This window comes from Panthera onca, chromosome C1, assembly GCF_046562875.1.
Source record: "Panthera onca isolate mPanOnc1 chromosome C1, mPanOnc1 haplotype 2, whole genome shotgun sequence".
Taxonomy (NCBI): Eukaryota; Metazoa; Chordata; class Mammalia; order Carnivora; family Felidae; genus Panthera; species Panthera onca.
In genome coordinates, this window is record NC_138346.1 from 43991143 (window position 1) to 44015979 (window position 24837).

At 37.6% G+C, this 24837-nt stretch overlaps 1 protein-coding gene across 15 annotated transcripts in view; it reads left to right on the top strand.

The window, feature by feature from the left end:
* The window catches only part of STAT4 (signal transducer and activator of transcription 4), a 114566-nt gene that overhangs the window by 75438 nt on the left and 14291 nt on the right, over window positions 1–24837 (top strand). For all 15 annotated transcript variants that reach the window (XM_078451081.1, XM_078451067.1, XM_078451069.1 and 12 more), the window contains 11 exons: window positions 738–836; window positions 2971–3063; window positions 3939–4017; window positions 7117–7202; window positions 8671–8822; window positions 10847–11005; window positions 11724–11816; window positions 14948–15007; window positions 15315–15332; window positions 15420–15513; window positions 17761–17805. In XM_078451081.1, the coding sequence (XP_078307207.1) occupies window positions 738–836; window positions 2971–3063; window positions 3939–4017; window positions 7117–7202; window positions 8671–8822; window positions 10847–11005; window positions 11724–11816; window positions 14948–15007; window positions 15315–15332; window positions 15420–15513; window positions 17761–17805 (978 nt within the window). The remainder of the gene's footprint in view (window positions 1–737; window positions 837–2970; window positions 3064–3938; window positions 4018–7116; window positions 7203–8670; window positions 8823–10846; window positions 11006–11723; window positions 11817–14947; window positions 15008–15314; window positions 15333–15419; window positions 15514–17760; window positions 17806–24837) is intronic.

Sequence of the window (24837 nt, forward strand, 5' to 3'; positions counted from 1 at the left end):
AAAAAAAAAAAAAAGTATTACTGCTAAGGGGCGCCTGGGTGGCTCGGTTGGTTAAGCATCCAGCTCTTGGTTTCAGCTCAGGTCATGATGTTGCAGCTCGTGAGACAGAGCGCCCTGTTGGGCTCGGTATGGACGGTACAAGAGTGCTCTCCCTCTCTGTGTCTCTTTCTGCCCCTCCCTTGCTCTCACTCTCAAAATAAATAAATAAATATTTTCTCAAAATAAATCTATCTTTCTCAAAATAAATAAATATTTAAAAAACATATTATTGCTGAAATGTGTGATAGTTCCACTCTAGTAAACTCACGGTTATAAGCCAGTCAACATGAAAGGCTTGGACCGAAGAATGCTTGAAGCATACCATAAAGTACAGAGTTAACAAGTGAACAGCTGGGACCACCTGGTTCATAATAATTTGCGAAGAAGTAACTCTTTTACCTAAAACTTATCTTACGCATAAAATAAACGGAACCTCCTGAGTGTGCGTTCAGAGCCTTTCCTACAGAAGTGTTCAAGAACTCTTTAATTATTAAAAATGATTTTTGAGGACACAGCAATATGCTACATAGGAGTTTCATTCACAATATAAGTTGCTGTGGCTTTAGGGCAAATTGTTGAAATAAATCCCAAGTCATTTCCTATATTTAATGAAAGGTTATTTTTGATTTGCAAGTAGTGATGTTTCTTTACGATGTATACATTTAAGCTTTTATGTTGTTTTTGCTCACTTTTTTCAGGGAAAATTTCATGGAAATCCAATGCATGTAGCTGTGGTCATTTCAAACTGCTTAAGGGAAGAGAGGAGGATATTGGCTGCAGCCAACATGCCCGTTCAGGTAATATTTTCTGAGCTTGTGATCTTGTTATCACCTTGAACTCAATTTTTCTGAAACAGATAAATTCTTATCTTCTTCCCATCCAGCTCCTTCTACCTATGCTAATGGTGCCAACCATCCTTCCAATCACTTGGAATCAAGGTCATAGGATCATTTTTGAGTAGTTCTTTGTCCCTGCCTTCATACTGAGATAATTACCTCGTCTGTCTAGAGTTTGTTTCTGGAATCTTATCTATACATTCTTCTCTGTTTCCATTGGTCACCCTCTGATTCATGATCTTAAAACACCAGTTGGGGAATATAGTTAACTATCTCCTGGTTGAATTCCTAACTACCATTTGGATTTTGCTTCCCTCAGCGTGTTTATCCTTAGGGATTAATGTTGCTCAAAACCTTCTATATCTCCCAATTTCCTACCCCAAAAGTCCAAAACTACTCCACAAGCAAAAACTTTATCTTTTAGAAACTCCACAAATACTTGCTTGTGGATTGTTTCAATGTACTTTGCACCTGCCATTTTTGAGATTCTATTTTATCACCCTGTCCTGAATGAATTCAGAGCCCCCAACCAAGACTCATAGAGGAAAGAATGAAGCCCTTGGGAATACTTTTTCAGTTAATCCTTATAAAAAGGAAAGAATATGTAAGTAATCAGTTTTCCAAATGACATCCTCCATAATTTAGTAAATCACACCACTATATTTATTTTTAAAAGCCCAAGAAAAGTATCTTTTTTTGGAACTATTAAGAATTTTTAGATTTAACTATTGTCAGGTTATGGTTGTTTTGGGAGAAGGATGAAATTTTAACAATTTCTTCTTTCTTAGATGAAGAAGGGCAGTATCATTTTTATTTAATTTAAAATCTAAAGTATAGTGCTGCTAAAGTAAATATAGCTTGATTCATAATTGGGTAAAAATTAAGGTTCTATGACTACTATTATATGATATTCTTATATATCCTCAACTCTGCTTTTCTATATCCCTCTTATCTCTAGTCATTGTAGTGTGTGTGTGTGTGTGTGTGTGTGTGTGTGTGTGTGTGTTGTTCTCTTCAAATGTCAGATATCAGTCAAATTAGAAGCTACAAATAATCTCCCAGATGCATGCCACAGCATGGTACCACATGCTACCATAAAAGAAGCACTGTTGTAAATTTCAAACCTTCAAACCAATATACAAATATCTGGATGGATCTATAGATAGAGAGAGAGTGCGAGACAGAGAAAAATAACTGAAGACAAAATGAGAGAGAAGGAACTTTATAAATATTTTCCAATCTGAACAATGTGGTGTAGTTGAAAGAACACTTGACTGCCAGCCAACCGCATCGGCTCTACTTGAGGTTCCACCCGATTTGCTTGGTCAGGTCATCAGCCTTTCTAACCGTAGCTCCTGGCCCAGCTATAAGGTAAACGGGTTGCTGATGTTCTCTCATCTCTGGGTGTCTGTATACTTTGATACCAAAGGAACGCACTCAGTTTCTTTATATCTGAGGAACACTCAATGTTAGATTATTTGAATGGCCAAGAAATGGTGCTTGGAAAAGTTGGTTAGCACCTTTCTGTTGAACTAGGCTAACAGTTTCAGATATTCTTTAGTGAGCTCCCTTTTGTTCCGGTGTAAAAGTAAATCTCATCCCAGCAGATTCAACATCCCTAATTCTGAATTTAAGTCCAACTTAACGTAGCCACTATACTCATTTTTAAATTACATGTATTCATTTTATAGAATTTCGAAAGTAACAATAGGTCTGTTGTAGAATGTTAGGAAAAAAAGTTTAAGCCATAAAATCATTTGTAACTTCACTTATATACTGATAACATTTTAGTGTGTGTACTTAAGTTCACATGTCTATGCATATATCCATATATTTCTACATACATATACATATATAAGAACTAGAGATCACAAACACATGGTGTTTTTATAATTTGCTCTTTTTCTTAACAACTTAGTGCTACTTTAAATGTCATTAAATATTTTTCTAAAGCATGCTTTTTAATAGCTGTAGAATGTTCCGTATCATACTGATCCAAGCCTCAGTTCAATGTATGCTACATATGCTACATTTGTTATTTGTTATAAACTTGTTTTATCCACATCACTGAAAGTTCAAGACATCTTTTTTCTAGGGACCTTTGGAGAAATCCTTACAAAGTTCTTCAGTTTCAGAAAGGCAGAGGAATGTGGAGCACAAAGTGACTGCCATTAAAAATAGTGTGCAGGTGAGTGTTTCATGAAAAATTAGCAAGGTGGCCCTAACTGTGCCTCTTTTTCTTATGTGCCCAAAGCTAGTACATACAGAAATCATAGGGTAACTTGTCAATAAGATAACTATCTCTCACACACTATGTTCATATTAGAAAAGATTTCTTTGGGGGAAACTTTTCAACTTCAATTTACTGGAGACTGGAGCTCCCCGCCCCCCAAATTCTAAGCCTCTAACCTTCACATCTGTAATGTCTGCATCTTCATCTGCAAAAGTGAGGATAACCACCACCACGGGCTTGTTGTGAGGACAAATGAGATGATGTAAGGAAAGCCATTAGCCCAGACCTTGGCACTTAATACCTATTATGTCTGAGCAGAAAGATATCACCACGTTTGGAGAAAAGCAAAGTGAAATTTTGAAACATAAACAAACAGGAGACATAGAGGAAGCATAGATATTTTTCTAAGAAGCAGAGAGGGACTGTAGGCTGAATTGTCATAAAGTACAGCAGATTAGAATAGAGCCTTTCAGTGAAAAGATAACTGATACATTAGCGCAGAGTTGTAGGGAACTAAAAGGGAAAAGGTATCCATATTCTCCAATAATAAAAAAAAAAGTTATTAGTAGCATCATTTGGAACTGAGAGATAAAAGGCAAGATGCTGAAAGATTTTCAAACAATCAGGAAGAAAAAATGAAGAGAACATTTTGTCTGGTTCTTCCAGTGCTATTCAAACTTCATGGGAATTAGCTCTTTAGAAATGTAGATTGTACACACTTCGTCTAGGACATGACTGAAGCCCCAAATAGTGTATTTTGAAATACTGATGATGATACTTCCCTGATGTGCTTACATGTAACAACAGACTATGTTTTCTTTTGTAAAAAGATGACAGAACAAGACACCAAATATTTAGAAGACCTGCAAGATGAATTTGACTACAGGTATAAAACAATTCAGACAATGGGTAAGTTTTTATTTTGTCTATAGTTCGACCTAGGGACATAAAGACAACATGACTAGGACTTCTTCTTTACTGACAAAATTGATAAATTGATCTACTTCCCTGAGTGAAGTGCTTTTGTTTTTGTTTTGAAGAGAGAGTGCAGGAGAGTATTTTGCTTCCTCCTTTCCCTTTTTCTCTTTCTCTGTGTGTGAGTGTCTGTGTGTGTGTGTGTGTGTGTGTGTGTGTGTATACCAACCAATTCAAAGTAAATTATACAGCTCAAGAGAAATCAGAATCAAAATATCATTATCACAACTAAGAAAAGTAATAATAGTTCCTAGCATTATCAGGAAATTACTAATATCATCCCTAAATGAATGTTTTAAATATAATTTCTTAAGTTGTAAGTAGAAATATAGGGTGCCTGCCTGGCTGAGTGAATAGAGCATGAGGCTCTTGATCTCAGGGTCATGAGTTCAAACTCCACCTAGGGCGTAGAGCCTCCTTTAAAAAAAATTTGTTTTTAATTGTAAGTAGAAATGTGATTCACTGTAGGAAATTTGGGAAGTAGACAAAAGCGTTAAAAAATTAAAGATCATACAAAATTCCACCATCTATAGATAAACACTGTCAAAATGTTAGTATATTTCCTTCCAGCCTTTTCCCTATATATTCAAATACATACATATCTATTTATTTGCAAAAATAATAATAATACACAGTTTTGTGTATTGCATTTTAAACTGAAGTTTTAATTTAAATATTTCCCTGTATCATAAAAAATCTTCAAAGACATAATTTCAATAATTGTATGAAAGTCAGAACGTAAGAACACTGCAATTATTTGATTATCTCTGTGATTATACACCGAGTTTGTTTACAATTAGATGTTTTTTAAAAAATGGAAAGGGAAAAAAGCAATGAAAGAATGAGAATATTTATAAGGTCTAAAATTTACAAGTAACAACGGATTGATCATTCGAAGCATGCTGCCATTAGTGGGACAACTGAGGAAATTCCAATTAGGTCTAGATTAGCTAATCGGATGTACCAAACAATTTGCAGGCTTTGGTAATTGTACTACACTTATGTAAGATATTAGAGGGAGCTGGATAAAGAACAGATGGAAATTGTACTATTGTCGCAACTCTTTTGTAATTCTGAAATTATTTTCAAATAATTTTTCAAAACAAATCGGATAGAAATCTTTTATTTACTGAAGCATTTTTAACTACTGAGATGTTAGCTTAAAACTTCTGGAAGGAACTATGGATGACTGTGACCAAATGCTTAACTGTCATCTAAGATTTAAAAGCAAAGATATTCGGATAGGAATCTTGTTTGGCATAAGTGACAAGTGACGTGTTCTCCTGGCATCTTCAGGATGTGTTGGCTCCTATGAGGTCATGTTTAAAATAGTCATAGTTGCTTATATGTATAATTTTTCCCTTCAGAAAAAAATGGCACAAACATGCATTTCATCAGATTATCAAAGGGGTCCATGATCCTAAAAAGGTTTAGAAATACAAATTTAATCAAGCATTCCAGCCCATTGAATGGAGTCTCATCCCAAATCTCATATGTGAGTCACCAATTTAAGCAGTAGAATGTAGAGGCATCTGGGTGGCTTAATAGGTAGAGCATGTGACTGTTGATGTCAGAGTCATGAGTTCAAGCCCCAGGTTGGGCATGAAGCCCACTTAATTAAAAAAAAGTTGTTAAAAAAGAAGTAGAATGTAACAAAATACATTAAACGATAGAATTGCTTTGATCTTAGCATATTACAATTAGAGTTATATTATCAGTGCTTCACGAGCATTACGAAGAATCAAATTGATCATTCTATCACTTAAATCAACAAGTATTCATTTTGTTGATTATAAGTGAAATGAAATGGTTTTTTTTAATGTTTATTTATTTTTGAGAGAAAGAGAGAGAGAGAAAGCGCGGGCAGGGGAAGGGCAGAGAGGGAGGGAGACACAAAATTCGAAGCAGGCTCCAGTCTCCAAGCTGTCAGCGCAGAGCCCAATGCAGGGTTCAAACTCATGAAGCACAAGATCATGACCTGAGCTGGAAAGTCAGACACTTAGCTGAACTGAGCCACCCATGAACCTGGTGAAATGAAATGTTTTAAGTGAAATGAAAGACACATGAACACAAGTTATATCTTGCTGGTGAAGACTGAAAAGTATTAGCTAATGAATTTTGAGTTAATAAAATGCTGTAGAAGCAAGATTTTGCTACATGTGGGATCTAGGAGTTAGCGAATTTGTGAATACAACCAAGAATGATTTCCTGGAGGTCAGTGCTATTTTGTAGAGAAATTGGGCCCCACGTTGTTTTGGGGCCTCTTTTTCACAATCACACAGGTCAGATTGGCATTTCCACCCTTCACTTTTCACCGACAAGAGCAGTTACTATAAATAACCACTTGCTCTATACCAATAAAGTTTAATGTTCAAGTTAAATAATACAACGTTTATTGCACATCTCCCATTTAAGAGGATAAACCATCTCAGGTTTTTTTCAGCCAGAGATTTTTCTTAATTTGTAACTCTTTCCTGCTTCTAGTTTTACTGTGAGGCAAGCCCATTCTGCAAAGGACAAAAAGGAAAGCAAAGGACTTCATCGTTATTAGTTCATGAGACTAAGTAGGTAAAACTGCAACTCTTCAGGCAGTTTTCCATAATTCCTGGGTATCAAGTAGAGTGAGGCAGATGGGTAAAGGCATCAGGAGGAGTCAAATATGATTAACGGGCACAAAGACAGGCCCCTTTCCTACTTATGCCAACCAGCTAGGGTTACTATCAATGTAGAGGTATCTTAAAAAGGAATACATTTCAAAAACTTTTTTACCTCTCTCTCTGCCCCAAAAAGGAACATGGTGTGAAGAATGGTCTTCCGTCAAGGTCTGTATGATAGAGAGCTCACTGGCTTACTTGGTGGTGATCCTTCCTGGCAAATGAGCAGATAGGGACTTACTTTCATGCTCATCTCTAACAGTCGCATTAGGCTTCTGTATCTTAAGACTTAAGGATGGGAATTGCAGCAGATGTAGCTTTCAGGACAGAGACCTTTGCCTTGGAGTGGACTCCACATCTCATCTCTTTTCCTTCACAGATCAGGGGGACAAGAACAATGCCCTAATGAATCAGGAAGTTTTGACTCTGCAAGAAATGCTTAACAGTCTCGACTTCAAGAGAAAGGTTAGTGAAGAACTTTAATTTGGCCTTTTGCCCGTTTTTCTCCTTTTCCTGTATTTGATTCTACTGAAAAGAATCAAGCTCTTGGATTCCTTCAGTTCTATTTAAGCTGAATGAATAGATGGCAGTGTTTCTAGAAAAAGTGCCATGCTGTTTGCCATGCTTCTCTTGCTAAGTTCACAAAGTTGGACCTCTTGCGAGTTTATTTATCTTGCTTATGCTATACATTTACTGTAGCTACCATTAATTTCAAGGTGAATGTTGTACCCAATTTTTATTTGCCACTATTTCAGACATGACTATCTTAGTTTCTGTACTTAATATGCTGATGTGGGTTCTCCTACACATGTATAATTAAAATATTATTTGATGACTACTAAAATTTTAATAGAAAAATCAGTGTTCCAGTTTCTACTCTGAAAAATGACCTCATGCTAAGTAATTTCTTAGATTTCAGGATAGTTCATTGACAACTGAGCGTATTCAATCTAACCTCCTTTCACGGAGAGGAAGAACTCCTTTCTGACAAAATGAAATATTTTTTTAAAAAGGGAAACATTTCTATTTCAACTTTCTATCTCTCCTTGAAAATAAATGCATTGAAATCTGAGCTGTTACTGATAAGTCAAGAGTTTATTTCTAAAAGTTTGGCTTCGTTTTTTGTGCAGGAATTTGTGTGAGCACAGATAAATGTAAAATTTATTTTCACCCTAAATTATAAACTTTAACAGTTAGATATCAGATTTTAAGCATGCAAGTATTTAATCCAAGATAAGCTTAATGCTTTTATGCATAATGAATCTATACTATATGTTTTATGCATGCTATCTTATTCTACTTCAGAAATAAGATTTTAAGGACAGAAGGAACCTTGGAAATAATTCTGTCCATTCACCTGATTGTATAGATCAAAATATAAAGTTCCAGCAAATTAAGTGGTTTATCCAAATTCACATAGCTTGTCACAGAACCAGGATAGGAATTCACAACTTCTAATCCTTAAGCCTTTGAAAGCTATACTTCTTCCTAAATTCAGATAAAGTCCTAATAAAAACTAATACAGAAAGACTCCAATTTTAGTCATTGCATTTAAAAATAAATGAATAAACATATTTATAAGAATATAAATTTAATCTGTGTCTTTTTAAATAATGGAGAAATGGCTGTATGACTAGAAGATTCAATATTGTCACAGGAGGTACAAACTCAATATATTTACACTAAATGATATTACATTATGAGATGGCTAACTGTGGTCATGCTTCTTTCTTTGTGATGTTATTTGTGATAATTTAATAGTTTGAAAAGGCAGTGCTATGATAACTATAAGGTAGTATTCCATAAAGTATGTAGTGAGAATTGTAACCAAGCCTATATCTTCCAGGTCAGACAAATTGTTTTACAGGTTGAATTATAAGTGACTTTGGTTGTGTCTCCTGAAAATCTTTTCAGTAGTCACCTTTGTTTTTAGGAAGCCCTCAGTAAAATGACAAAAATAGTCAATGAAACAGACTTGTTAATGAACAGCATGCTGATGGAAGAGCTGCAGGACTGGAAGAGGCGCCAGCAGATCGCCTGCATTGGAGGACCGCTCCACAATGGGCTCGACCAGCTTCAAAACTGGTAAAACGAATTGACTTTAGTTTCTAGTGAAAACCACAGGAAGTACAAAGCTTCAGTGTAGCTCAGCCAGAGATGTATATGTGTTTTTTTTTTAATGTTTATTTATTTTTGAGAGAGAGACAGACAGAATGCAAGCAGGGGAGAGGCAGAGAGAGAGGGAGACACAGAATCTGAAGCAGGCTCCAGGCTCGGAGCTGTCAGCACAGAGCCCCACGCGGGGCTTGAACTGACAGACCTCAAGATCATGACCTGAGCCAAAGTTGGATGCTTAACTGACTGAGCCACCCAGGCGCCCCTATGTGTTTTTAATTTTATTCCTTTGGGGCAAAAACAAAGCATCTATAGAAGTCTATAGAATGCATCAGAAATGCTTACTTTTTCTCATCTAATATATTAATCTTAAAAGACTCAAGTGAATTTTTGAAACCTGCAATAAATATAGCTTTCTATAAGGACATAAGAAGCACTAACTTCAAAAGCTTAAAAAAAGATATCTTAGTTTTTAAATGTATATCTTAAGAAGTCAGGGTTCGGGGCGCCTGGGTGGCGCAGTCGGTTAAGCGTCCGACTTCAGCCAGGTCACGATCTCGCGGTCCGTGAGTTCGAGCCCCGCGTCAGGCTCTGGGCTGATGGCTCGGAGCCTGGAGCCTGTTTCCGATTCTGTGTCTCCCTCTCTCTCTGCCCCTCCCCTGTTCATGCTCTGTCTCTCTCTGTCCCAAAAATAAATAAAAAATGTTAAAAAAAAAAAAAAAAAAAGAAGTCAGGGTTCAACGTTAGTTTTGTGTGTTCAACAAAGTGATTTATTTTTGTATTTAAATGAAATATCTCAAACGGCTAATACAACAGGGCATCCCCTACCGTATACACATAGGCTATCATGTACAGATATCCTTTGTATTCGAAAAAAAAATGTGGATAGGGCTTTCTTCTTCATCAGTGCCAAATAAAATTATCTGATCAAATGAGCACTTAGAAAAAATAATGAAAAAGAAGGAAAATGTTCAGTTGAAATCTAAAATTGCTTTCAAAGGGTACAGAGCAATACAAGGGAGATATGGCATAACTGGGGCCACTTGCACCCTGCTAGTCCCACTTGTCAAGAAGAGTAAGGAATTGGGCTCTTTTTAAAACATACTGATTTTCCTTGGGGAGATGCTTTAATTCCCTAACCTCACTGTAATCCCTTGTTTTGAAAACAAGATAAACAACAAAGGAAGCCATCAAGAACTTAGCAGATAAGCGTGCTTACACCAAATTCTGTGGGGGGTTGACAGATCTTTTCATAGCACTAAGTGGGGAATAAACTTCTAAGTAGAAAGAGCTGCTGTCAGGGCCAGAAAGACTTAGCAAGTCTGTCCAGATATCCTGCCTCCTTGGGAGTGGACAGTCCCTTCAGTATCCATTTCAGCCTCTCTCTTTCTTAAACTTCAGGCCCAAGAGCCCACCTCCATTTCTGAGGTGAGATCGCCACATAGTGAGTAAAACTCTAAGCATGTACCTTCTCCAGACAGATACACTGATAATTTTTGGCTAATACTTAGGATTTGAAAAATACATACTGGAGTGGGGAAGGCAGTTCTTTTCATACTGTCTTTTTTTCTTTAGTATTCTTATGCATAACACTCTTCATATCATATATTTTTAAAGTTTTAAATTTGCTCTTTCTCTACCCGTTAGTGAGTACCATATCCTTAACATATATATGTTTAACAGACTTGTAAACAAAAAAATTAAAAGGGATTTGGTTTCAGATGTTGACAAAATTTTGTAAATGATGTCTATAACTATAGGTAAAAATGAGAAAACGTTGAAAACGTTTCCCATGCATCATACATCTTACAGGAAAAACTAATTCGGGAAATAAACATACAGAACTGTCACTAACTTGTAATGGAATTAAGTAAATGATTGTATTAATTGAATAATTATTTAATAATTTATTATTTGCTAGTGTGTTTAATAGTTAAAACGGTAGCTTGTTAAATGGGAAAACTATCTGCTGATTTTCATTTGTTGTTCAATAGCTTTACACTGTTGGCAGAAAGTCTGTTCCAACTCAGAAGGCAATTGGAGAAATTAGAGGAGCAGTCGACTAAAATGACATATGAAGGGGATCCCATCCCCATGCAAAGAGCCCATCTGCTAGAAAGAGTCACCTTCTTGATCTACAACCTTTTTAAGAAGTAAGTAAAGTATTATTCATTTAAATGCCTCATGGAAGCCTCAGTCTTGTGGGGTTGTAAGGACACCCTGGCTGGGGTTTTAGTGTTAAGGTGATGGGGGGGGGGGGGGGGGGGTAGGCAAGTGTTAAACAGTGAGCCTCAGGGTAAAGGGAATAAAGCTACAGAGAGTTCCAGAAGCCTTTCTGCTCCTCACTATTTATTCAACACTTCTCCCAAGAGCTGACTCAATTTTCCATGAGCCAAGCACATCATCCAGCTGAAGTTCATTTTTCATATTTTAGAAAACAAGATTTCAATGATTTCTTCTTAAGTATATATCCAAGAAATGAAGGGTGGAGACCATGTTTATGTGTATTAGCTCATCTAAAAAAAAATTCTAATATCCGGAAATTCTAATATCCAGTTCAAAGATGGCATGAAATTAACTTTTCCTTTATGTTTAGTATGATAAAAATAGACTTTTATTCTTGACTCAAGTATAACAATTAAGAATTATTTACCATTGTTATTTAGGGACAATCTTTAGGCATTTTTTCCATCTCCTGGTAACTATTTATGAGAAATCTTTGGAAAGATTTGAACTTAATGGACATTTGAATGTCTTCTAAGTGTAGAAAATTTGGATCTTTTAAGAGGACAGCATCCTGTTTCTCTGTGGTTTTCAGCCTGTCAATATTTTCAATGTTTTCAAGACATGCTTTATTTCCTTTTAATCTAGCTCATTTGTGGTTGAACGACAGCCATGCATGCCAACCCACCCTCAGAGACCGATGGTACTTAAAACTCTCATTCAGTTCACTGTAAAGCTAAGGTAGGCAGAATGTGCTCTATCGTTTCCTTTGTTTGTGGAGCCTCGGCCACTGCGTTAATTACAACTCATTTCTCTCATAGTGCCTTTCATTCAACTCTTCTTTATTAAGCACTTCCTGCATGCCCAGCACTGAGCTTTGGTAGATACCCTCAGAAATGTTAATATGAGGGCCCTGCTTGTAAAGAATATGACAATAATGATGAAGGCCTGAAGGGTATTATCATGACAGTGTGGAATCCCAACGTCAGGCATCATGGGATTAATGGCTGAAAAGGCTGACTTGGTAGAGGCTAGCAAAGCCTTGTGGTCCCTATGAGGAAGGACCTTGCAGGAAGAGCAGAGACAGGAAGGACAGTGGGATTGTAGGAGAGCAAGACGACAGAAATAATGACTTTCTGGGTCTGTTTTGTAAGCATGTGAAATAGGGAGAGGTAGACTTGAGTAGATTGGGGACAGAATATGAAAGGCTTTGAATATCTTACCCATGAAATATGATGGTATGTTCTTCCCCTGTGATTGCCCAGCAGCTAGCTTACAGGATTTTCCACAAAAACTCATAATGCTCTAATTTTCAATATATCCTTACCATGTACCTGATTTAAAGACATATGACTTTTGTGTTATTGCTGCTTTGTCTGTGCATTTGATCCTTTCCATTAGCATGAGAAACCAAGACGTATCATTTTCCCTAGTGACACTTAAAATAAGGAATTTGAACTCAAACTTTCAAAGATTTTCATCATGCATCAATCTGCAAGGCCGCCAAGCTTTAAATTCCTAATCACTAAGTCACCTCTGACTACCATACGAGAGGTAATGATGCCATGGTAGATAGTGATTTAAGGCCCCACAATAGGGTCCCTGATCACACATCACTATTGGAACTTTATTTTTATTTTATTTTATTTTATTTTATTTTATTTTATTTTATTTTATTTTATTCATTTCAAATCTATTGAGATGTAACTGACATACACTATAGAAGTTTAAGATGTACAGTGTAACGACTTGTCTTACATAAGTTGCAAAATGATTACTACAATAAGTTTAGTTAACATCCATCACCTCAGAACTCCATTTTTAAAGGGAAGGCATTTTTCTTCAGTTTGCATTTTAAATACCTGACTTGAAATTCTTAATCATTTCCTTTGTGTGAATTTTGTAGGAAGACTTAAGAACCAAGAACAAAAGGCAGAGGCCAGGTTCCCTTTCAAAATTTCATGATTTTCAAAAGTTGTTCATTCATTCCTCATCCCTACATTTCTATAACCCAGAAGACAGTAACACTAAAGGGAAATAGGATAGAGGGGTGGTGGACATCCTACTTTTCCTTGAGATACCCCCAGAGATGAAATGGTAAGTCTAAGATGCTCTCTGGGACAAAAAGGGAGATGATTAGGGAATGTTCTCAGCCAAGAGTTCAGAGTGGAAGAAGCTCCCTGAATGGGCATCACCTTACATGTTGTTTGAACTGATTGCCAGGAGCCTAGACCATTAGTCCCTGATTTTCAACGTTTTTTATTTATTTTTGGGACAGAGAGAGACAGAGCATGAACAGGGGAGGGGCAGAGAGAGAGGGAGACAAAGAATCGGAAACAGGCTCCAGGCTCCGAGCCATCAGCCCAGAGCCTGATGCGGGGCTCGAACTCACAGACCGCGAGATCGTGACCTGGCTGAAGTCGGAGGCCTAACCGACTGCGCCACCCAGGCGCCCCTAGTCCCTGATTTGAAAGCAACGTTCCTGCTTTCCTCTTCCACCTGACTGTTGGTTCCCTATCCTTCTCTGTACCCTGTTCTTCACTGTCTTGATAGATGATCTTTTACTAATATTCAAACTTTTTCCCTAAAACCCCTCCCTCCCAAAGAATTCCAGCCTCCTATTTCAAAAGGAGCAGTGACATGGGATTCCCTTTAGTCATCAGCATCTCACAGTGGATCAGATCCTTCCTGAAGTATGATAGGAAGGCAGAGAGGGAAAACTTGCTGCCCTATTTCATATGACCTCCTCACCCTTCACTACTAACAACTACATACTTATCATATTCCAAACCCTAACACCAAACCTGTGCTTCATGCAGGATTTTTAAGGAGCCTTTGTCACATTCTACCCACACTTTTGTTTGAGCTGTCTATCATCTATGATTATATTTCTCTAATGCCAATCAGTTGCTTATTTCCATTTTCCATATTCCATCTATTATATTTAGCTAGACCTCTTCCCTTTATGTGTAGCTACGTCCACACTTCTAGGGCTGTCCTGGCCATACATGAGGAGCTCAATACATGCTGAGTGAATGAATGAGTTTTGGGATGAGTGCATGATTGGGATGAGTGAGTGAGTGATTGGATTAATATCTCTGAAATCGACTGAACCCACAGAGAGGGTATATTAGAAGTTATGACTCAAACGATTGGGAAAAGCAAAAGAATAAAGGATCTGACACCAGAAGAAGAAATTAAAGGAATTCTTACTCTGATCTTTAATCACTTGTTTGGAATTAAATCTTTTTAAGTTATGAACATTTTAGCTGGGACTTACATAGTGTACTTAAAGATTGCAAATACATTTGAATTGGAATTTTTCAGATCCCGGAGGCGTGGTCTTTCTCAGACTTTTTGCCATAAAACAGTTATCATCAAAACATTTTAGTTTTACCAAGCTTACAATTTTTTTATGATATGAGAATAAAATGGAGCCATATTGATACACTTGAATGTTTTTCTTATATTTATACACTTAACCCAAATTTGAGCTTTAGCCAAAATATATAGCTATTTTTCTGACCTAGCCAATGTATTATCCAACATATATCAACTAAAGCAATATGGAAGTACTTCACAAATGTTTGTCAATACGATACGAAATGGCTGGTGTCAATATTAGTAACATGACAAACTAAAGAGGAATTGTACATTTTTATTTTTATTTATTTTTATTTTATTTTAATTCCAGTATAGTTAACCTACAGTGTTATATTAGTTTCAGATGTACAATATAGTGATTCAACCACGAATCACACTAACATATAACTGAAGATAACCTAAATTCAATATATTTATATATTTAAATATAAAAAGGCTCTTAGCACTTTTAATTTTTGGCTCTGATTCTTATTTATGTGTCTTTCCAGACTACTAATAAAATTGCCAGAACTGAACTATCAGGTAAAGGTGAAAGCATCTATTGACAAGTAAGTTTCTAATTTCATTTTGAAACATGAAAATGAGACTTTGTAAAAAGAACTTCCCTCATTCTATAGAATTATTTCAAACTTTTAAATATATTTCTCTAACATTACATATCAATGTACTTCAAATATTTGACTTTGAAGTTCAAACATTTAACAGAACTCCAATGAAGATTTCTTTAAAAAATTTTACTATAAAGTCTTGAAATGAAAATTTATGACTATATTATACTACTCTCTAAAGTATCAAAGAAAGTTTTTACTAGATCCATAAAATAGCTCATTTTAAGGAATCTTCTTGGTTTTACAGGAACGTTTCAACTCTAAGGTAAGACATTTATTTTATATATTTTTTGATGGTCCCATAAATGTATTTTACCTGAGACCATGTAAATAGCTAAGGTTTTCTGTCTAGCAATCGAAGATTTGTTCTTTGTGGAACTCATGTCAAAGCCATGTCCATTGAAGAATCTTCTAACGGGAGTCTCTCAGTAGAATTTCGACATTTGGTGAGTTCAACCGTAAAATTACACAAGCTACTCCCCCTCCCAAATCAGACACATCCTTAAGAATAGGCCTTATATGGGGCGCCTGGGTGGCTTAGTCGGTTAAGCATCCGACTTCAGCTCAGGTCATGATCTCACAGTCTGTGAGTTCAAGCCCCGCATCAGGCTCTGTGCTGACAGCTCAGAGCCTGGAGCCTGCCTCGGATTCTGTGTCTCCCTCTCTCTCTGCCCCTCCCCTGCTCATGCTCTGTCTCTTTCTGTCTCAAAAATAAATAAAAACTTTAAAAAAATATCTAAAAAAAAAAAGAATAGGCCTTATAATTAAATATATTTTGGTTTCTGGCATTTCTTATGTGAGATTAACGGCCACATTGAGAAATAAAATAGGCCATTATTGAAGAATTAAAAATGTTAGAAAGACCACAGTAACTTAACTCAGAAGTCCAAGTTCTCAAAAATGGTGAGATAGTACCTGAGTATATACAGCAATTGGTCAATATATTTTGGATATAATAACAGACGTAAATGGTCTTGTAATGGATAGGAATTCCTGGTTTCATTTTTTAAATGTCCCCAAGAAATGATATCCAGCAACAACATGTCTGGCCGAAGGTGCTTTCATTTTTAGAGTAGCTTGTGGGCAGGTAGGATGTTCCTGGGTCTGGCGGTTGCACAGAGTTTGCCTTGGCATGTCTAGAAAGCTTCTGACCCAGCCTCAACCTGCTGCTTCTTGTTCATACCACTTCCTCTTAACCTAGAATTCTCTTCCTGCTTTCTTTCTAATTCTTTGTATAGTTCTTAGATTCCCAAAGACTCTACTGCTTTTCTTGCCAGATGCATGATACTCATGATTAGCACTTAGAAAGGACCTCACCCGAATGTTGGGGTACCACTAAGTGAGCTTCAAAGGGTCTAATTTCTAAAAGATAAAATTTAGGTTAATAGATATCTGCATATACAAATGTATGCTGGCTTTTATTTTTAATTTTGTTTTTGTTTGGTCTGTACTATTGAAGGGTACATTTCTTTTTCACTGAATCCCTCCAGTGTGAGACTGATAAATAAATAAAATGTAAGGAGGAGTTATGTATTATACATCCTTATAACTAATACTCTTTTCACATAGGTTCATTTCCTATTCTTAAGAAATTTTCAATAATGGACAATGTTTGCTAATAAATAAAGCTGTAAGAGACCTTAACTTAGAGATGTCTATCTCTCAAAACAGGTCATGTGGAAAGGACAAGGAACATACCAAAAAAGTGGTTAGGTCTTTACTCCAGGAGAGATAACACATAAAATAAAATCTTACTTTTTAAGGTGCTCTTCTAGTTACAAAGCATTTATATATATATTATCTTTTGCATAATAACTTAAAAAAAAACTTTATTTTTGAGGCTGGGGAGGGGCAGAGTGAGGGGAACAGAGGATCCGAAAAGGGTTCTGCGTCCACAGCAGCGAGCCCAATGCGGAACTCGAATTCACTCACTGTGAGATCATGACCTAAGCCGAAGTCGGACATTCACCCAACCGAGCCACCCAGGCGCCCCGCATAATAACTTCTAGTTGCTTTTTAATACAAAACTAAATGTAGAAAACCAGAGAGGCAAAAATGAAAAAATTAAAAATCATCTGTAATCTCACTACCTTATAGCACTGTTACATCTTTACTTTCATTTTCATTCTTTTCTAACTTTTGTGTATGTACTTTTTAAGTGAGATCAGACTGTAGACACTATGTAAACTGTTGTCTGCCTTTTTAAAAATGAAGTCATCTATATCATGAATATTTATGTGTCCCTGAGTCTCTAACGCCATGTAGTAGCTTGCTGTGTCCTGTGGCATAGTACCTCCCATTGTTTGTTTTCCCAATCCTCTGTGTTGGTTTCACAGGGATTGAGAACCATTGCAGCTTAGCTCAGGTGATGCTTTCCAGGTACAAAGGAGTGCTGAGTAGATTTTAAAAAACCAGCATGATTTCCTCTTTCCAAAACGTGGGCTGAAAATCATAGTCTTAACAGTATGCCAACTTCCCCACGTCCCTTAGTGAAAGTTTCTAAAGTGACATCCCATGAGATGAAACCGTCAGCTTCTTTCTGTTGAATCTGGGCACCTGTGTCAGGTTTCCGTAATTAGAAGACATCTGGGTTACTGTTCTAGAAAGCAGAATTGTGGCCCAGAAAATCACTCCAATAGGTATGACCGACTCGATATTTAATTGATAATGCTGTTATTCCTTTTTTTGCAAAGCAACCAAAGGAAATGAAGTCCAGTGCTGGAAGCAAAGGAAATGAGGTACAAAATGATTTCTACAAGATAATTATTTTTAGGAAATAACTCTATAATATCTTATTTTTACAAAGCTTTTAAACTGCCCTTTATAGTTTTATGTAAAGTCAAATTCATGTTTCTCTGGTTACAAACGTAAAGCTGGATAAGTGCAAACAGTCTAAGAAGTTTTGTCTTAAAGAGGAGAAAATAGAAATTGCATATAATGATACCCTTTTAAAAGAAAAACTTAACATTTTGGTTCACATCATTCTAGATCTTTATCTATGTATATATTACTTTACAATATATGTACACATTGTTTCATAACCTGCTTTTTCCCCACATAACAATGTAAGGTGAACAGCTTTCCATAACCTTAAATACTCCTAGAGAACATCACTTAAAGTGCCTGCGCTGAATTGCATTTCACAGGTGTGCTGTAATGTCTTTAGTCAGTTCTCCCTTATTATAAAACATCTTTAAATCACTCATTTTCCACAGATAAGAGTTAAGTCTCAAACTTCATGACATATTATATGAAAATCAGACGTGAAAAACAGCCCTGTTACTTTATGGTATCAGTTACCTTGCCTTTTTACTTCAGGCTTGTGTTCCACTGGATGAAACTGATTAACAGAACAAACTGATGCCATTCCAGTATTTACATTTGAGTCAGTAAATGACAGAGTGGGCAAATCCTGGGTTGGAAGTGGCCTTGGGGATCATCTGTTTTGTTGGACTAGATGCTAGGACTAAATATACTAAAACTGAAACGTATTTGGAATTAGAAAGCCTGGGTTTGAGAGTATTCTGACCGTGACTGAAAATGTGACCTTTGGCAAATGATCTGATAGAGAAAATTTTTTCCTCTTACAGATCAGGGTATAATGCCCAACGCTCTCTGTTCAGAGATGCTGCATATGCAAGATCATCTACACAATGCAGTTGTAAAATAGTGAGGCTTATCTCTGGTGTGGTTGATATGGATTCAATCTCCTGGCTTTACAGTCAGTCACAGCCTCTATGAGAAATCTCTTTGAATTATTCGAAAGGAGAAAGCACCTTATAAAATCCAGCTTTCAACTGCAATCAATCTAGCTCTCCCCGCAAAACCGCAATGATTGACCACAACAGGTTTAATACACTACGTTTTCTCTTCCAAAAATTCTTCATTCTCTTAATGGCTTAGAGAGCATTTGCCAAATATTACAGCCACACCAAAGATGAACTAAGCCTTCCTCCCAGGGTAAGCCTTGTCTTAAGCCAGAGCTGCAAACGGGTCTCTACCACCCAGATACCACAGGAGCAGAGCTTTTGAGTTTAAGGATATTCTAGTAAACCGGAAAGTAGAGTTATTGTTCTGACCACATTAGCACATTATAAATAAAAAGCTATTTCACACATGTCACTGGAATTCTGGACCGAGCTGCAAACACTTCAAGCAGCATAACATCCTTGAATAGTACTTGCTAAGTGTGAATAGACGAAACACAATGCTTCTTAACTTTTCTTAAGTAAAACAGATCAAATGGAAATAAATCTAAATAGTCAACTCTCCAATACGTTGTCATCTTTATAAATGTAAAATCAAAATCTTTACCCCGGTTTCCTTAGAGAAGAAATCTAAGTATATCATCTACTACCGTATGATAACCAAGCAATGTCTTATTAACACTGTCTACTTATATTACGTCGAATGAATTTCCTCTTATTTTTGGATTAATAACAAAATCGTACTGTTGTGTCAGAATGATTGTATTCTTCCTTTTTTCCCCCTAAGTTTGCTAGAGCAAGAAAATTTGATTTAAGCTATTCCTTGAGCTCCCCCTGTTGATGGAATTGTAATATGACTCCTAGGTACATTTAAAATAAACCATAGACCTGAAAGTTGTTTTATGTACTACGGGAATAACTGAGAAGTCACAAAATATACCAAGTGGGCTCAGAAAGATGGGCCAAAAAGAAAACAAAAAAAAACCCAAGGGGTTGGCCAGGCAGTAGGAGTGATCAAAGGAAGTCAGGAAAGAGCCTGGGGAAGATCTAGTGATAAAATGGAGTTCATAAAGTCATAGGGCCAAAGATTGTAGTAATCAAAATGTCAGGAAAACAGGAAGGTAGGATATGATACCTCATTTTCAAATTTCAAATAGTAGTTGTTCCTTATCTGTGAGCACCTGCAGCAGGAGTTCACAGCCCGATAAGAACTTATTTAACAAATCCTCCTGTGGCATTTACTATATACTGGGCACTAAGAGCTTCACTGACATTGATTTATGTAATTCTTGCAACAGTGCTATGAAGCAGATGCTATTAGTGTACTTATTTTAGTTAGGGAAACTGAGGCACAGAACGGTCAGGCCAAGATTCAAAGCATGGCTCCCATATCCATGCTCTTGGCCACTAGGCGATGCTGCCTCTGGGATCGGAAGATCTGCCCTGGGAGAAGCATTATCGCTTGGCACTGATCTTTGTCCTCCTCCTGCCCCTTACCTCATCATGTTCCCTCCATTTGCTGGGATTCCAAGAAGGGAGGTCTTTGCAGGTGTGTGAGGAGCATCTCATCCTTTCTCTACTCCAGCCGCTGCTGTTACTGTTCTCACTGTACCCACCCACGCAGAAATCACGTAGCTACCTCAGCCAGAATCCTTATAAAGTTTAGAAGAAATTTAAAAGAATTCTTTCTCAGAAAATGTTGTTTTTGACCTCTCCCTTATGTTTAACGTGCATCAGTGGGGGGATGAAAATAGCACCATGTTGGGGTCTGCCCCCTGTAGGCAACTGACCTGGCTCAAGCCACTTACCCTCACTAACTCCCAATTCCTAATCTGTAAAATGGGCATCATGTTGATCTGCACTTAGAGGGTTGTTAAGAGGACCAAATGACATGGTATGTGTGAGAATCAACTGTGACGTGCTGTGCTGTGCGATAGATGTCTGCTATGGCTCTTCCTGATCAGCCCTCCAGGCTGCCCCTTTGTAAAGAACGGGTATTTACACGAGTGGAGAAATGACTGTAAAGATGGTACCTGACAGGACAAACTGCTGATCCTTATCCTTCTCTGCCCACTGCCAAAGTGCTCGGCTGCAGATGTTCCTTTTCTAGGGCCCGTGAGCACATCCTTCTCTGGCCCCAGGTCCCTGAAACCTCAAAGCACCACGTGTGTGTGCCCTTCTTATAGGATCACATATCTCGGGTTCCTACTCCCACCCCACATGTCCCCACCCCCTGTCTGATAGGCACGCGTGCATACACAGACACACACACACACACACACACACACACACACGGGGCACACATGGGGCCCCTCAGTTCTGCTTTTGTGGTTGTCAGAACTTGGACTGAATGATTACTGAATGATTGAGAACAGACCAAGATGTCATGAATGATAGTTTCCCCAGGGGCACCACTCCAGGCTTCCCTAGCACCCCCATGCCTCTTTGACTCACATTATCCAAAAAGAGGTGATCGGTCTGGTTGTACAGGGATCCTGGCTATAGGACTGGGTGAAGGGAGGAAGTTGCATTAGACCCATACCGTCCCAAAAGGACCAGAGAGGTACCTTAGAAGTCACCTCCGGATTTTGGGGGGTGGGGGGGTGAACGGTGGAGCTCTGGGTCCCCCACCCCTGTTTTAGTCAAGATAGCTCTGTTTTATATATTTTACAGGCTGGAACCCAGATGGAAAATTTCTTTTCAAGAATGTGTTTCAAGGTTAAAAAAACATTTGAAAACCATTGGAGTTAGACAATTTCTGAAGCTTTTTTGACTAAGGTTCTATAATCTGCAAGAGCGCAACATGGCGTAGGAGCTTTACTTTTTTGAAAAAAAATGAATTTAATTTCAATAATTTGCTTTGGAACTTTACAACATCCCTTGGGAAATTTGTAGACACGCTGTCACAGAATCAAGGTTAACAATTACTCCTTCTTTCTCCTACCTTTGTTCTTTTCCTTGGAAGAACCACTGTGAAGAAACAATTTCATCACCTCCCAAGTGGCCAAACTTGGAAGGAATCAGTTCATCCCTATACGATAAACATTCCCAGGAAGGAGACTTGCCCAGAGGTCCTTATCTGGCAAAATGCTGACTAGAGAGTGATTGTTGAAATGTGGAAACTGTTCGAACAGGAAAGCTGGAAGTGCAGTCTCTTGAGTTTGCTCTTTGTTGGTAGGCTTTAACTGATAGATGACAGTTTTAGTCTTAGACTGAGGTGTTGGGTAATTTTGTTCATGTGGTGGAAAGTCATGAAGCACAAAGAAGCTATTAGCAAAGCCTGGGTGACTTGAGTTTCATTGAACAGAATAGCCAAACAGATGTTCTTTCAAGGTTCAGGGTTCTCAGACACAGATCCACTACTCACACGCCAACTAGCCCATGCATTGTCACAGGAAGTTGATTTCCTTCTGAACAATTTAAGAAGTGGCAACACTTTTTAGAAGAGACGTCAGTACAAGGATAACACTAAAAACGTTAACTTTTTATGTGGCTCCCTCACACAGTCCCCTTATTTTACTGTGTGAGGCTGAGATTTTCCATCTATTTCTTATGATTCTGTGATTGGGGTCTGTATCTCCTGTGATTGTACCATCATTTCCCCTTTTATCATTGTTTCCCAGCATCTAAGCCAGTGTCTAGCACATGATAGGTAGTCAACAAATACACTCTAGGTGAATGGATGATTGTTTTCTATTCCACGTAGTCTTCCCCATGAAACATTATCATAGACTGTGGCTTGTTAAGAGATAAGCAAGGAATTTAGGTGAAAATTAGCTTTATCCCAGTCATATTTTCTTAACGGAGGTTTCCTGTCAAGTCAAAAGCCATAGCTATTTGTTAACATAGTCTAGGTTTCCAGGGTGTATTATTTGGCACTGAGCAGAGAAAAGAAGAATATGGTGACATCTATACCTACCTTTCCTGAGGTTGTGTGTTTTTTTTCCAGATGGAGCCTGGTCAAGCTGTTCTGCCACTTTTCCAGTTTCTTAGCAGATTATCCAGTGTGTACACTGGACAGTGACTTTACACGTACAATAAAGTCAATCCATTTATATTTTCAGTGCCATATAATATAAATATCATAAATATGGATGTTTTAAATCCATAATCATCTCAGCTGATTAGGATGGCTTTTAACACAGCCATTAATGGTGCACGTTCTCCACAATGTTTTCCCCAGTCTATAAAGAATAGACCCTGAGAATGTGAAATTGAATAGCGTCCCTGGCTTGGACTACACTGATAAAGTAATAAAGACTTTGACCGATGGCCATGCAAGCTTTGAAATTTAATGACGCTTCCTTTTGTCAGAGCACTTTTCTCCAGTCGTGTGTATTGTGTGTCAGCTTCCTTGCTGGATTTCATTCTCAGTATGCCTCACAACGGCATCAGAGGTTTTAATTAATCATTAGATATTAGTTTGAATCACTGAAGAAACCTCTCACCATCTACATTCCAGTTCAGTAAAGTAATAACCAAAGCACGAAGCCTTTTCCCAATGTTAATGGACAACTCTAAGCGTCATTGCTCTGTCTGTGGAGTCCTGGTTTCTCACACTTCGGATTGTGAATACACAGGTGCCATAACACAGAGATCTGAGGAAATCATCTATAATCATGAATAATTATATCATATTTACATTTAATTGTATAAATTAGACTATAGAGGCTATTAGTATAGGGGATGGATAGGACCTCATACTCAAAAAGGCTCCCTTTAGCTGTCTGCCAGCTGTGCCCCCCCGCCTACTGAGAAAGATGTCTGTGGGATCAAGGCAGGGTGCTTTCCCAGAGTCCCAAGCACAGATGGCACCACCAATGCAAATATTTCTAGGCACAAGCAGAGGCCAATGGGCCACGCTAGTCAGTGAGGTTTCTCACAGAGGTGGAAGTGGGGGTGGAGGGAATGGGCAATGGTCCAGATTGGCCCACCTCTCTCCAGGCCACCATGTTCCAGTGGAACTTTGAGGAGTTGAAACCTGGCCAGTTAGGTAATATGAAAGGTTAGATGTCAAGGCAGGAGGCTATATCATATATCAGTTTGTTAATTTGATTTATAATGGTTAAATGTTTAGACATATGGTATGTGGGTCTCCATCTGTGCTTGCCTCAAGCCTCTTAAATGTTCTACGCAGGCTTATATCATCCTGTCTGCCATTGAACTTAGTGAGAATGTGAAAGGCACCCATTAGTGAACATGAAATTGTGGATTCTTCGTTTGTCCCAGGGTTTGCATAGTGTAAATACCCTATATAGGGCAGTGAGATTCTCTGTTGTTTAAAAAATGTGGGTTTTGTTCAACTTGGTGCCTAAACACAACCTGACTCCTTCATCTCATGCTCAACCGAAGAAACAGCAATTTCTTTATTTCAAGACAGGAGAGGTTTGGGGGGAAACTAGCTATTTCATGCGTTGGATGTCCTGGGAGTAATTTTAGGGATGGTCTAAGGGATTTGTAAGCAAAATTTCCATTAACATAATTTCTAGTAACCCAGTAAGAAGCAATCCCATGAATCCAGCTACCTGAAGGCAATGTAAGATATCACACGGGTCTAACCCAAGGGAGAGAGGAGTCTTTAACTTTCTGCTTCCTTTTCAGGAACAAATCCTAAGTTTAACATTCCTCATTGTCAATAAAGTCTTCTTCATGTAATTGTCTTTCATATCATCATATTAGAACTATTTTTATTATTTGAAACTTAATACAAGAAGATTCCAACTTGTTATTAGTACATATTCAATATTAGATCATTTCTCCTAAAGCTGATTCTGCTGCCTCCAACCCTACCCTGAGTTTCTAGTCTCAATAATTCCACTTCTGTTTACAGGTTCCCACAGGCTTTTTTTTTTTTTTAATTGTTGAAGGCTTTTATACCATCTCCAAATTTTCCACAACTCTTTTGAGACTAAACATAATGTGGATACAGCACAATGAGACTCATTGCCTCACAAATTCCACCCGAGGTTCTTGTTAAAATGCAGAATCTGATTCAGTAGGCTTAGGATAAGGCCAAAGATCCTGTTTTTCTAACAAGCTTTTATATGACAGTGCTGCTGGTCT